The 14,630-nt window shown below is 45.7% G+C and overlaps 1 protein-coding gene across 2 annotated transcripts in view; it reads left to right on the top strand.

Annotated features, from left to right (window-relative positions):
- The first annotated feature begins 10,197 nt into the window (after positions 1 to 10,197).
- LOC139386086 (WD40 repeat domain 95) overlaps positions 10,198 to 14,630 on the top strand; it is a 29,949-nt gene continuing 25,516 nt past the window's right edge. The window contains exons 1-3 of one of the 2 annotated variants that reach the window (XM_071131508.1): positions 10,198 to 10,265; positions 11,744 to 11,788; positions 11,865 to 12,003. In XM_071131508.1, the coding sequence (XP_070987609.1) occupies positions 10,198 to 10,265; positions 11,744 to 11,788; positions 11,865 to 12,003 (252 nt within the window). Of the gene's footprint in view, positions 10,266 to 11,743; positions 12,004 to 14,630 lie in introns of both variants that reach the window. The other variant, XM_071131507.1, reaches the window with a different exon arrangement.

Genomic DNA, 14,630 nt, shown 5'->3' with positions numbered 1-14,630 from the left:
TTGAAGTAGTATGTACATGAATGTATAGTTAAACTATGCATATATGATTAACAGAGAGTAGCAGCAGCGTGAAAAGAGGGGTTGGGGGGCGGCACACAATGCAAATAGTCCGGGTAGCCAAAAGGCTTCTCAACAGTTTTTACCCCCAAGCCATAAGACTCCTGAACAGGAGTTCAGGAGTCTTATGGCTTGGGGGTAAAAACTGTTGAGAAGCCTTTTTGTCCTAGACTTGGCACTCTGGTACCGCTTGCCCTGAGGTAGTAGAGAGAACAGTCTATGACTTGGGTGGCTGTGGTCATTGACAATTTTTAGGTCCTTCCTCTGACATCGCTTGGTGTAGAGGTCCTGGATGGAAGGCAGCTTAGCCCCAGTGATGTACTGGGCCGTACGCACTACCCTCTGTAGTGCCTTGCGGTCAGAAGCCGAGCAATTGCTGTACCAGGCAGTGATCCAACCAGTCAGGATGCTCTCGATGTTGCAGCTGTAGAACCTTTTGACGATCTCAGGACCCATGCCAAATCTTTTTAGTTTCCTGATGGGGAATAGGCTTGTCGTGCCCTCTTCACGACTGTCTTGGTGTGTTTGGACCATTCTAGTTTGTGGTTGATGTGGACACCAAGAAACTTGAAGCTCTCAATCTGCTCCACTACAGCCCCGTCGATGAGAATGGGGGCGTGCTCGGTCCTCCTTTTTGTGTAGTCCACAATCATCTCCTTTGTCTTGGTTACGTTGAGGGATAGGTTGTTATTCTGGCACCACTTGGCCAGGTCTCTAACTTCCTCCCTCTAGGCTGTCTCGTCGTTGTCGGTGATCAGGCTTACCACTGCTGTGTCGTCTGCAAACTTAATGTTGGTGTCGTATGGTGAACAGGGAGTACAGGAGGGGACTGAGCACGCACCCCTGGGGAGCTCCAGTGTTGAGGATCAGCGTGGCAGATGTGTTGCTACCTACCCTCACCACCTGGGTGCGGCCCGTCAGGAAGTCCAGAGGTGTTTAGTCCCAGGATCCTTAGCTTAGTGATGAGCTTTGAGGGTACTATGGTGTTGAACGCTGAGCTGCAGTCAATGAATAGCATTCTCACATAAGTATTCCCTTTGTCCAGGTGGGAAAGGGCAGTGCGGAGTGCAATAGAGATTGCATCATCTGTGGATCTGTTTGGGCGGAAAGCAAATTGGAGTGGGTCTAGGGTTTCTGGAATAACGGTGTTGATGTGAGCCATTACCAACCTTTCAAAGAACTTCATGGCTACGGACGTGAGTGCTACGGGTCTGTAGTCATTTAGGCAGGTTGCTTTTGTGTTCTTGGGCACAGGGACTATGGTGGTCTGCTTGAAACATGTTGGTATTACAGACTCAATCAGGGACATGTTGAAAATATCAGTGAAGACACCTGCCAGTTGGTCAGCACATGCCCGGAGCACACGTCCTGGTAATTCGTCTGGCCCCGCGGCCTTGTGAATGTTGACCTGTTTTAAGATCTTACTCATGTCGGCTACGGAGTGCGTGATCACACAGTCGTCCGGAACAGCTGATGCTCTCATGCATGCCTCAGTGTTAATTGGCTCGAAGCAAACATAGAAGTGATTTAGCTCGTCTGGTAGGCCCGTGTGTGTTGTCTGGTAGGCCCGTCTGGTAGGCCCGTGCAGCTCGCGGCTGTGCTTCCCTTTGTAGTCTGTAATAGTTTGCAAGCCCTGCCACATAAGACGAGCGTCGGAGCTGGTGAAGTATGATTCAATCTTAGCCCTGTATTGACACTTTGACTGTTTGATGGTTCGTCGCAGGGTATATCAGGGTTTCTTGTAATCTTCCGGGCTAGAGACCCGCACCTTGAAAGTGGCAGCTCTACCCTTTAGCTCAGTGCGAATGCTGCCTGTAATCCATGGCTTCTGGTTGGGGTATGTACGTACAGTCACTGTGGGGACAACGTCCTCGATGCACTTATTGATAAAGCCAGTGATTGATGTGGTGTACTCCTCAACGCCATCGGAAGAATCCCGGAACATGTTCCAGTCTGTGATAGCAAAATAGTCCTGTAGTTTAGCATATGCTTCATCTGACCACATTTTTATAGACCGGGTCACTGGTGCTTTCTGCTTTAATTTTTGCTTGTAAGCAGTAATCAGGAGGATAGAGTTGTGGTAGGATTTACCAAATGGAGGGCGAGGGAGAGCTTTGTACGCGTCTGTGGAGTACAGGTGATCTATATATTTTTTTCCCTCTGGTTGCACATTTAACATGTTGATAGAGATTTGGTAGAACTGATTTAAGTTTCACTGCATTAAAGTCCCCGGCCACTAGTAGCACCACCTCTTGATGAGTGGTTTCCTGTTTGCTTATTTCCTTATACAGCTGACTGAGTGCGGTCTTAGTGCCAGCATCTGTCTGTGGTGGTAAATAAACAGCCACGAAAAGTATAGCTGGAAACACTCTAGGCAAGTAGTGTGGCCTGCAATTTATCACAATATACTCTACTTCAGGCGAGCAAAATCTAGAGACTTTCGTGCACAAGCTGTTGTTTACAAATATGTACAGACCAACCCCCCTCGTCTTACAGAAGTGTGCAGTTCTATCTTGCCGTTGCAGCATATATCCCGCTAGATGAATATCCATGTTGTCATTCAGCCACGTATCCGTGAAACATAGGATATTACAGTGTTTGATAGGATATTGATAGGATGTTGGTAGGATATTAGTGATCGTACCTCGTCTAGATTCTTGTGCAATGATTGCACGTTGGCGAGTAGAATTGACAGTAACGGCAACTTTCCCACTCGCCTTTTCCGGGTCCTGACCAGGCATCTGGCTCTTTGTCCTCTGTACCTGCATTGCTTGCTCTTGCAAATAACAGGGATGTCAGCCCTGTCGGGTGTTTGGAGAATGTCTTCTGCATCTTGCTTGTTGAAGAAAAAATCTTAATCTATTCCGAGGTGAGTGATCGCTGTCCTAATATACAGAAGCAATTTTTTGCCGTAAGATACGGTTGCAGAAACATTATACACAAAATAAGTTACAAATAACGCGAAAAACACATAATAGCACAATTGGTTGGGCGCCCGTAAAACTGCTGCCATTTCTTCCGGCGCTATGGGCATTGCTGTTATCAGCTTCACGACTGACATTTGGAAAAGTCTGGCATGGATAAAATGTAAACTTCCGAAGATGCAGACATATTTGCAAGAGCAAAAATAAAGGAGGTTTTAAAATACTGTAGTGACACCTAGGAACCTCATCAGGAGGTTGGCTTTGGTTTGAAGTTAGCTGCTTTGACTATAGCAGACAAATTTGTTTGTGTCAAATTTTGAAATCTATCAAAATAATATTTGGAAAAGCAACTCCGGTCTGCCTCACAACTCCAGTCTGCCCCACAACTCCGGTCTGCCCCACAACTCCGGTCTGCCCCACAACTCCAGTCTGCCCCACAACTCCAGTCTGCCCCACAACTCCGGTCTGCCCCACAACTCCGGTCTGCCCCACAACTCCGGTCTGCCCCACAACTCCGGTCTGCCCCACAACTCCGGTCTGCCCCACAACTCCAGTCTGCCCCACAACTCCGGTCTGCCCCACAACTCCGGTCTGCCCCACAACTCCGGTCTGCCCCACAACTCCAGTCTGCCCCACAACTCCAGTTTGCCCCACAACTCCAGTCTGCCCCACAACTCCAGTCTGCCCCACAACTCCAGTCTGCCCCACATAATCAATGTTTTATATGACCCGACAACATATCATCATAACCTCTGACCATTGATGCTCGTATTCACTTGTCCGGCCTCTTTGTCACGTCTACTCCCGCTCCTCCCCTCCAGTGGTCCACGTCGCAGGATTTACTAACCACCGGTCCTAGCATTCATCATTACGCGCACCTGGCATTCATCATCACGTGCACCTGGCATTCATCATCACCCTCGCACCTGCGCTTCATCATTAGGCACAGCTGGACTCCATCACTTTACTGATTACCTCCCCTATATCTGTCTCCTCCTTAGTTACCTTCCCCAGGCAGTACTGACTGTGTTTCATGTCCACATGCTGCTTGTTATGGTGGGCTATGGTCCTGTTATTATTAAACTTGCGCTTGCTTTCCAACTCCGAGCGTATAAGTTAAAGAATACCGCCTCAACAAATGGAAGCAGTGGGTAATCAGGACATCTCCCAGATGGTTGACGAACAGAGATACCTACTTAGTCGAGCACACCCGTAAACTCGGCAGTCCACCCAGATCAGCGATGCCCGTCTGTCCCTCCCGGATAAATATGATGGAACCTCATCTAAATGCCGTGGCTTCCTACTCCAGTGCTCCTTCTATTTTGCGCACCAGATGGGAGCTCCCACTACTGAGAGGTCCAAGGTTGCCACGGTTATTTCTCTGCTGTTGGAGTGGGCTACGGTTGTCTGGGAGATGGAGGAGGAGATGGATTCATATGAGGGGTTCATGGCTCTGTTCAGAGGTATCTTCGCTCACCAACTGGAGGGCAGGGAGAGGGGGGTGCACCTATTCCAACTACGTCAGGGTGACTAGACCGCTGCCGAGTACACGCTCAGCTTCCTGACTGTAGCAGCATCCAGCGGATGGATTGAGCCGGCGCGCCGTACGCTATTCAGTAGAGGACTGCGCAAGGAGTTCTCTACTGGCATGTTGAGATGACACTCTCCGTGGACGCACACATCGTGATGGCCATCCGTCTGGATAACCTACTTCGGGAGCGTCGGTACCCTCATCCCTTCTCTCCCTCCTACAGTGACCACTCTGTATCAGAGCCTGAGCCCATGGAGGTAGGGGTCACATGCCTCTCTGCGGCTGAATGATGTAGATGTAAACAGCTGGGACTCTATCCCTATTGGGGTCTAGGAGGGCTTCAGCAGTGTCCGGTACGTCCTAACTCTGGATCCACGAGATCAGAAGGACAGGCACGTGATCGTCCACCCCCTGGCGCAGGTGTAAGTATCCCATCCTCATTTTCTGCCAGACCCTTTTTAGTGTCGATCACACTAGCTGGCTGTCCCTCAGGTACTCTTTCTACAGTGCTGGTGGATTCCGAAGCCGCGTGGAACTTTAATGACCAAACTCTCGCCTCCTCTCTTAATATCACCTCATACCCACTCTAATCTCCGTTTCTGGTCCAAGCCCTTGATAATCGACCACTAGGATCCAGAACCATCACACACATCATCACCACTCACACTCACTGTGGAGTCCATTCATCAGGAGAATATTCCCTTCCTCATCATGAATGCAGCAGATCAGAGGATCATCCTCGGCCTCCCATGGCTCCAACGCCACAACCCCACCATCTCATGGTCGAAGATGAAAATCACGGATTCGGCACCCGAATGCCGGAGGACCTGCATTCCCGTTCCATCTTGTACCGTATCCCCTGTGGTCTGGGATGTAGATGTGGAGACTTGTATTGGGCTCAGGTGTCTTATTATTTCATTATTGTGTACCTGTTAAAAAATGTGTTTTATGTGGTCCTTTGCAGAAGCTTGAATTGTTTATCGTGTGCGGTCGTTTCCTGAGTGAGTAGTCAAGACTTAGTTTTTTTTCCAAGTGTACTGTGATCCTACGACTACCATTTCTCAGTAAAGTATTATGCACCACTGATTCCTCATCTGGTCTCTTCTCTGCACCTGGGTCCAACCTACCCACAATTCCTGTTCTGTGAGCTCAAACTAAGTCCTCCCGGCACGCTCCAGCAGAGTAGTTCCTGCCTCAGCATCCCTGGTCTCATCTGTTCATTGACTTTGTTACTGATCTCCCCTCTGATGGTTTCAAAACTATTTAGGTGGTTGTGGACTGATTTTCAAAATCATGCCGGTTTATTCCTCTCTCTAGACGAACACAAACCGGTTTAGCATGTCCGGAAGCACATCTTGACCAAAGCCCGGAAGACAGCAGGGGTGTTTGTGAGTCCAAATGGCATGACCTGGTACTCATAATGTCCACTGGCTGTGTTGAAGGCTGTCTTCCACTCATCCCCCTCATGTATCCAAACCAGGTGGTAGGCATTCCGAAGGTCCAACTTGGAAAACCTGGTAGCCCCCTGGAGAGGTTCAAATGCCGAGGAGAGGTAGAGGGTAACGATTTTTGACAGTGGTATGATGCAGAAGGACAGATGGCCCCAGTGGCCAGAGACTCCTCTATGCACTCCTTCATAACTTTGGTCTCTGGTCCAGACTGAGAATACAACCAACCCTGAGGTGGTGTAGTACCTGGGAGAAGATCAATGGCACAATCATAAGGACGGTGCGGGGAAAGGGAAGTAGCACCTGCCTTACTGAACACTTCCAGGAGGTCATGGTATTCAGTAGGCATTCAGAGATATCCACAGTCTTGCTAACATCCTGAGGAGGACTTGGGAAGGCTGTGCTGCTTGAAGGCAGTGGGAATGGCAAAAAGGAGTCCAACCCAGGATGGAGCTTGTGGTCCAGTCAATCACAGGATTGTGTTTTTGTAGCCAGGAAAATCCCAACACAACTGGAACATGGGGAGATGCAATGAGGAGGAACCTTATGGTCTCACTGTGGTTACCAGAAACCCGCAATTGAACGGGCACAGTACTATGGGTGACTTCCCATATAGAGGGGCTGTCCAATGCCCTAGCATCCATGGGCACAGAGAGAGGCCGAGTGGGAATACCAAGCTTCGAAGCTATCATGGAATCCATAAGACATTCATCAGCCCCAGAGTCAATGAGCACTCAGAGACTTAGATTGGTCTCCCCACAGTACAAGAGCAAAAAGGGGGATTTAGGGAACTCCCAGTCTGACTCACCATAGTACTGGTACCCACTAGAGACAATGGTTTCCTAATAGTGTCCTGCCCCGCCACAGTACAGACAACAGTTGTTATTCATCCTCCTTGAGCGCTCCCAAACTGATCGCCTAGTTCTTCCCAACTGCAGAGGCTCAGGAGTATCCAACTCACCCATCGTAGATTAACAAGAGAGCTCGGGTGGCTTTGAATCCTCTCAGAAGAACTGCCTTCAGAAACCTCCGGATTCCATAGGAGGTGAACGCGCCATATCGTGTGCACGAGTGTGCCCGAGACCAGACCTCCTCTCACTCCTATGTTCCCTTAGGCGTCCATCAATTTTAATGGTTAAGGCGATAAGAGAGCTGAGGTCCCCCTGGCAGTTCCCGAGCAGATAGCTCATCCTTTACCTCCTCAGAAAAGTATTGAAAAGAGACTCCGTATTCCAGGCACTCTCAGCAGCCAATGTGCGAAAGTCCACAGTTTGCTAGCCGCCTTTCTTCCGGATACCGGAGACTCAAAAACTTTTCTCACCTCTGCCATGAATTCCTCCTCTGCCATGAATTCCATGATCGCAAATGGTCGATTGTTGTTCCCAAACTGCCGTAGCCCAGGAGAGTGCCCTTGCCGACATTAGCGTAATTATATATGCTATCTTTGATCGGTCTGAAGAAAACGAAGATGACTGTAGCTCAAAAAGCTGGTCCAAGTCAAGCTGGGCCAGTTTGTACTATCAAGGCACAAGGCGAGGCCCAAATGCAGACACAGGAGGCAGATGGTTGGAGTCTTACTGTCACATTCTGATCTTTTATTTCCTTTGTTTTGTATTTATTTAGTATGGTCAGGGCGTGAGTTGGGTGGGCAGTCTATGTTTGATTTTCTATGATTTGGGATTTCTATGTTTCGGCCTAGTATGTTTCTCAATCAGAGGCAGGTGTCATTAGTTGTCTCTGATTGAGAATCATACTTAGGTAGCCTGGGTTGCACTGTTTGTTTGTGGGTGATTGTCTATGTTAGTGGCTTGTGTCAGCACAGGTCTCATTTGTAGCTTCACGGTCGTCATTGGTTTATTGTTTTTGTATAGTGTTGCAGTGTTCAGTGTTTGCTTTATTAAAATTCACTATGAACACATACCACGCCGCATTTTGGTCCTCTGATCCTTCTCGCCTCTCCGCTTCAGATGAAGAGGAGGAAGACCGTGACACTTACAATGTTTATTAATCCAAAGGGGTAGGCAAGAGAATGGTCATGGACAGGCAAAAAGGTCAAATCCAGATCAGAGTCCAGGAGATACAAAGTGGCAGACAGGCTCATGGTCAAGGCAGGCAGAATGGTCAGCCAGGTGGGTACAAAGTGCAGAAACAGGCAAAGGTCAGAACCGGGAGGACTAGAAAAAGGAGAATGCGAAAAGCAGGAGAACGGGAAAAACGCTGGTTGACTTGGAAACATACAAGACGAACTGGCACAGAGAGAAAGGAAACACAGGGATAAATACGCTGGGGGAAATAAACGACACCTGGAGGGGGTGGAGACAATAACAGGAACAGAGCGTGACAAACATAATGTCACAAAGCAAGTTAAGTTTCATCCTGAAATAACTTCATATTTCCGAGTTAGTCAAATATTAGATTAGAAAGTCTTGAAATTGGCTATGGCGCTAACTAGCTAGTAGGCTAGCTGCTTATTAAAGGTAGATAAACTAGTTAAAAATCTAACATTTTCAAAAACCTGACTGTGGCGTGCTATTTAATTTGATCATGCTTTGTAAATCATTCGGTTTTATGCTATTTTAGTCCACACAACATGTCACCCAGTCACCTACAGTAGAAACAATAAAATTAGCCATGCTTTTTTGTGTTACCAGATCCGCGATGAGAAGGTTCTAGCTAGTGTATCCTTCTGTCCTTCAACTCTTGTTAGATGTAGTTGTGTGGTTAATCAGGTCCCAGGCTCCAATGACTGTTAAGATGATTTATTTCCAAGTTAATTATTGTCTTTTTCTTTTTGCTTTAGCGTCATCTGTACCTGATATAGAGCAGATCTAGTCTCACATGCGGAAGTAAGCCGTATGGGGAAAGAAACTCATTGGGAGGGAGAGTAGAGCAGACCCAGAAGTTCTGACAGAACAGAACTTTGTGCTGTTGAGTGTTATGATATGAAATCCTGTGATTTCATTGGGGCAATTCCCTCTCATAGCAAATAGCTGGCAAAACAATCCAAGCAATGTTCTCATGGCCTATCGCCCACGGAGGCGGAGCTGTTGCTGCTGGCAGTAACTGAGGGGCAGAGTAGTAAGTATGTACAGCTTGTTTTGAACACTATATTTTTTAAACAGGAAAATAAACACATTTGGAGGACTTCTATGAACATTTAAAACTTAGCCTATGAATTATAATATATGTACTTTAATTAAAATATGAGAACTTTTTGTTGTTGTAGACCAATTGCAAATGCCGCTGCTATAAGGCATCTTATTCCCTTTTCTTTTGACAAGTAGGGAATATTATCTAGGGCAGGGATGGGCAACTGGCAGCCCCCGGTCCCGCTTTTGTAAGGTTGCAGATCAATTACCCCAAAAAATGAATACAAATTTGAATAAATACATTTGGAACTCAGTTGAAGTAGAATACACAGTGTGCAATCTCAAAATGTGGTTGTGCATCAGCAGGTTTTCTCTCCACCCCGTGGCAAAATGAGTAAAATCGTACAATAGTTATACAATTGCAAAATGTTCTATGCCCCTTGACAAAATGTGTAGAATTGCACAGAATTAACTCAAAAAATGCACAAGGTGTGGTGCTCCCCCACAACACAATTTCGACTAGGGCCTCCAACACTCTGTTCGAGTGGAGGAAATGGAAGAGCTCAGCCTTTCAGAACTAGTTCAGCCCACAGCCTCTGCTTCTCAAGGTCTCACATTACCTGACACAGTTCACCCGGACTCACGTGGGTGGTTGTCATGTAACTGCCATGTTATAATGAAGGTATTATCTGCCCCACCTGCCCTGAATGACGGGTCGCCACGGGTATTCCTACTGTTTTAAAAGGCGTCAGAATGAGGTTTCAGAGACAGTTGTTAGTGTAATACTATCATTATAACATGGCAGTCACATGACAACTACGCAGGTTTACACCAATAGGGTGGTGCCCTTTAGATCTAATCCAAGGTTCTGTCTGCTTTGTGGAACAGACAATATTAGCAGAAATGCATCCAGTAGTTAGTTATCTTAGTATCTTAGTTACCAGGGAGTATCTTAGTTACCAGAGAGCCACCCACGTGAGTCCAGGTGAACTGTGTCAGGTAATGTGAGACCTTGAGAAGCAGAGGCTGTGCGCTGAACTGGTTCTGAAAGGCTGAGCTCCTCCATTTCCTCCACTCTAACAGACAAGTGAACACTGGACCAGGCTGACAGACACACAAACAGACACAGACATACAAAGACTACTGGGATGCCGCTGTGGAAAGAAATGCGCCCTTCTTCAGCTGCTGGGAAACTAGAGGCTCAGAATGTGTCCAGGTATTCTGCCTCTGCTTCTCCTCAGCTTTTTCTCCTGTCAGTTTGAGAGTCAGTCATGAGCCACTGCGTTGTTGTTGCTTTTAACAGCAGATCAGCCGTGATTCCATGCTGGTTTTCTAATTGATTATCACATTTTTTGCTCTGCTGTTTTTCAGTGTGGGCTTTCATCTCAGCATGGGGCTAACGAGGTTGAGCTGGGGTGACAGGTGGTTTGGGTTGAGGCTTTTGCGTTGTTGCACTGCAATGTTGTTGCTCTCCAAAGGAGCAGAACGCCTATTTTTCAGTGCCTGTTGACTGTTGTCAAGGGGTTGTGGAAGTGGCCTCGGTGGCACAGCTCTACATTTACCATGTAACACTGGAAACCAAATTCATTTGAGCTCCGTTTAAATACATTTCCCCAGATTTGATAAGAGTTTAATGCTGTTATTCCTAGCCCCCCTCCTATCTTCTGTTTTGGTAAACAAAATTGTAATTGCCAGATCATGCGGAATTTGTCATAAAAGTGGCTGTGTCAAGCAAAGTTTATAACCTCACAGAGAAGTTCTGCTATACACACAGACTCCCGCTGATGTACAGTAGTTATCTAATGCTCATTACATAAGGAACAACTTATTTTGCAACCTCCGTCTGCTGTGTGGTTGGTTTGTCTGGAAGGCTTTTGAGACTGACTGTATTATCTGGTGGATGTAGCTGCAAACAGGGCTTTCCTCCCTCTCACAGCATTGACTTTAAGGCCGCGTTTCTACAGGCAGCCCAATTCGGTTAGTTTCCCCACTAATTAGTCTTTTGACCAATCACGTCAGATCTTTTCACATCAGATCTTTTTCAGAGGTGATCTGGTTGGCCAAAAGACCAATTCATGAAAAAAGGATCCGAATTGGGCTGCCTGTGTGGACGCAGCAAGAAAATGTAAGGTTGGATCCCCTCTAGGTCAGAGCACCAATTACACAACTCTCTGAAGTCTGAGACTTGGGATTTATACTGTAATTATTACAGATTTGCATATTTAAAGCATATTTTTTAAACCAGAACTTGCATACAGCACTTCCTTCTGCTTAGACATGCCACCCACAGACAAATTATTCACTTTTATTTACTTTAATGTTTACCAGTCCAGAAACAACCCCTATCCCCTACTTGCTTGGCAATTGTGGACATCTGAAAGGATTTGATTGGTACAGTGTAATAAATATGGTGAAAGTCCTACCAAGCCTATCAGAGGGCAAGGTGGAGCTACTACCATTTTTTGTTTGTCTATCAATGGACCCTTCTATCCTCCCTTCCTTGACTAGGCCTACATTCCTGACCTGACATGGCTGGATTGGTGAAAGCTGTGATATAACCATTGCTTATACCTATCAATTTGTGTTAGTTCAGTGATTACTTGAAGGGAGGAAGGAAGAATGCATTTTCAAAGTATTCAAATAGGGTCTTCTTTTCTGGACTTAACCTGCGACTTTTGGGTTCTTCTTCCACAGCGTCTTTGCTGAGCTGGGGAGTGCAGGAGAGCGAGGGACTAAGATGTCGGGGCCAGAGCAGCGGGGAGAGATCGGACCCTGGTGTCGCAAGGGTGTACCTGGGGGCCGTGTCAGAGGACAGGCCACCTCCTAAGTGGCTGGAGCGTGAGCTGCTGAGACAGGAGAACCGTCGCCACTCTGTAACCATGGGAGACCAGATCAAACTGAGGTCACGACTACTCTACAGTGACGATCCCACACACAGCCTCAGCAAGCTCAAGGTATACCACCCTAAAGGACAGTTTCCCAGACTGAGATTAAGCCTAGTTCTGGACTAAAAAGCAAAATACGTTGTTTTCCATTATACAACGGGTGGGTCTAATCCTGAATGCTGATTGGTTAAAAATACATTCAAGCCGGTGTCTATTCCACAAGTCACCACTGGCTAAATCTATGACGTTAAAATGCCTATTTACTCTGTTCCATCTGGCTGCGCAATCCACTGTCTCATCAGCCCAGCCAAGCAATTTATAATCTTGATCTCCACTATAAAAAGCATCTAGACATTATCTCACATTTCTTTTAGACTAACATTTTGTTTTCAACAGTGGGGATTTCTATAAACCTTGCTGTCTGGCTCTCCGACATTTGCAAAATTGTTTCAATATTCAAATTCGATCTCCAGCTGTCCCATAGTTTTTATGACAGAAGTCGGCTTTTTAATTATTCACTTGAATATTTATTCTCGATGTATGTCTTGAAAACTCATTTTGGAAGATGAATGTGGTTTGATGCTGTGGGATTATTATATAGTCTGTGACTACCAACCCATTACCTTCCTCATACCCTGGGTGGTGTTACTAGGCATTGGTTATCAGCCAGCAGCAGAGGAAGGTTTGTTGGGCACCTGTTACTTAGAGACAGGTATAGACAGACATCAGGGTTGCTAACGAATCAGTGGCCTAATTGTTCACTATTCACGAGCGTGTCTCCATGAGGATGTAAAAAGCTCTGGAATGGTGGAAGTGCAAATGTAATTTTCTTTTTTGCTGGATACAAGTGACATAGACAGACAGTCTTGATGAATTAAAAAACGAATTGGGTACCTAAAAAGGTAATGTTACACAAACATTTGAAGATTTGTTTTAGTTGTTTGACCCGTCTATGAATTTGAAAGTGGTTACATTTCACCAGCCCCATCCTCTATCTTTATACTAAACTGGGCTGAAACGCTGACTGACTGACTCATAGAATCTGTATCATGATGAGTTTAACCTTAAGGTGTCAGTAGAGTAGAATTGAAGCAGACACCCAAGGGAGAAATCAATTTGAGGTTATGCCAGAAATAACATTTTGAATGAAGTTGAGAATCGATTTTCTCATTACATGACAGGGCCTCTGGCAGGCAGAGAATTATCAGGACCAGTGAAGGCTGTGTACTAAAGCAAACACAATTACTGGGTCTTGCTAAAGGGATTTCCATTGAAACAAATAACAACCTTCAACCGGACAGGAGAAAGGGGAGCAACCCTGAGATTGGTAATTGCAAACTGTCACTACAGTGTTAGGAATAAATTCAGTCCATTCCAGAAATCCAGGAAGTGAATTCATGAATTGACTTTATTGAAAACGGAATTGACCTGAACCTTGGCCCCTACAGTTGTCTGTCTATCACTGTCTCTTCTTAATAGACTGTCACTGGAATTAAACATTGAACATTGCTCTATTCAATAAAGTCAGACAATAGTGAAACAGAGGAATATTGTGTGGATTCCATGCTAGCCTCTTCTTTCTTTTAGTCATCTAATGAGAATACTGCTCTGCTGAAATAGTTTGGCTAGATAGCAGATTCTCTTTATAGTTTAGCTGTTCATTAAAGGGCCACTCTAAAATAGATGGAGCTACGGATGCAAGAACTGACCATTCATGAGATCAAAATGATAGTTTGAACCATGTTTTGAAGCTCAACAATGCTTGTTTATAAATTCATTACAAACAATAAAGTAAAACCACCTTACATTTTGGGTTCTGATGGTGTCAAACAGTTGAACTAAGCTCAAAAGGTTAAGTTACATTAATCAACAATCAATGGCCATATATCATTAAGTAAAAATAAAAACAAATGGATGTACCAATCCCAGATTGCCCGTTTAAGGACTTCCATGTGATAGCAGGTACATTCTGCCTCAGGTAGAAATATTAATGGAGTCAGTAGTCGAAGTCAGTCAATAGAAGGATTTGGAGAGCAATGGGGTTATGAGAGTGATGCTCCCTTCCAGTCTCATATAAATAATGATTGTCCTGCACTGCTAAACAATAAGAATGCTTTGTGGGTCTTTATAAAACATTTAGATGGTTACATGAAATGAACCCTTGTATTTTTGGTTCTACACTGCTCAAAAAAATAAAGGGAACACTAAAATAACACATCCTAGATCTGAATGAATGATGGATTATTATTAACTACTTTTTTCTTTACATAGCTGACAACAAAATCACTCAAAAATGATCAATGGAAATCAAATTTATCAACCCATGGAGGTCTGGATTTGGAGTCACACTCAAAATTAAAGTGGAAAACCACAATCCAACTTTGATGTAATGTCCTTAAAACAAGTCAAAATGAGGCTCAGTAGTGTGTTTGGCCTCCACGTGCCTGTATGACATCCCTGCAATGCCTGGGCATGCTCCTGATGAGGTGGCGGATGGTCTCCTGAGGGATCTCCTACCAGACCTGGACTACAGCACCCGCCAACTCCTGGACAGTCTGTGGTGCAACGTGGCATTGGTGGATGGAGCGAGACATGATGTCCCAGATGTGCTCAATTGGATTCAGGTCTGGGGAATGGGCGGGCCAGTTCATAGCATCAATGCCTTCCTCTTGCAGGAACTGGTGACACACTCCAGC

Source organism: Oncorhynchus clarkii, chromosome 27 (assembly GCF_045791955.1).
Source record: "Oncorhynchus clarkii lewisi isolate Uvic-CL-2024 chromosome 27, UVic_Ocla_1.0, whole genome shotgun sequence".
In the NCBI taxonomy this organism is placed as follows: Eukaryota; Metazoa; Chordata; class Actinopteri; order Salmoniformes; family Salmonidae; genus Oncorhynchus; species Oncorhynchus clarkii.
This window is presented reverse-complemented; position numbering and strand designations above follow the sequence as displayed.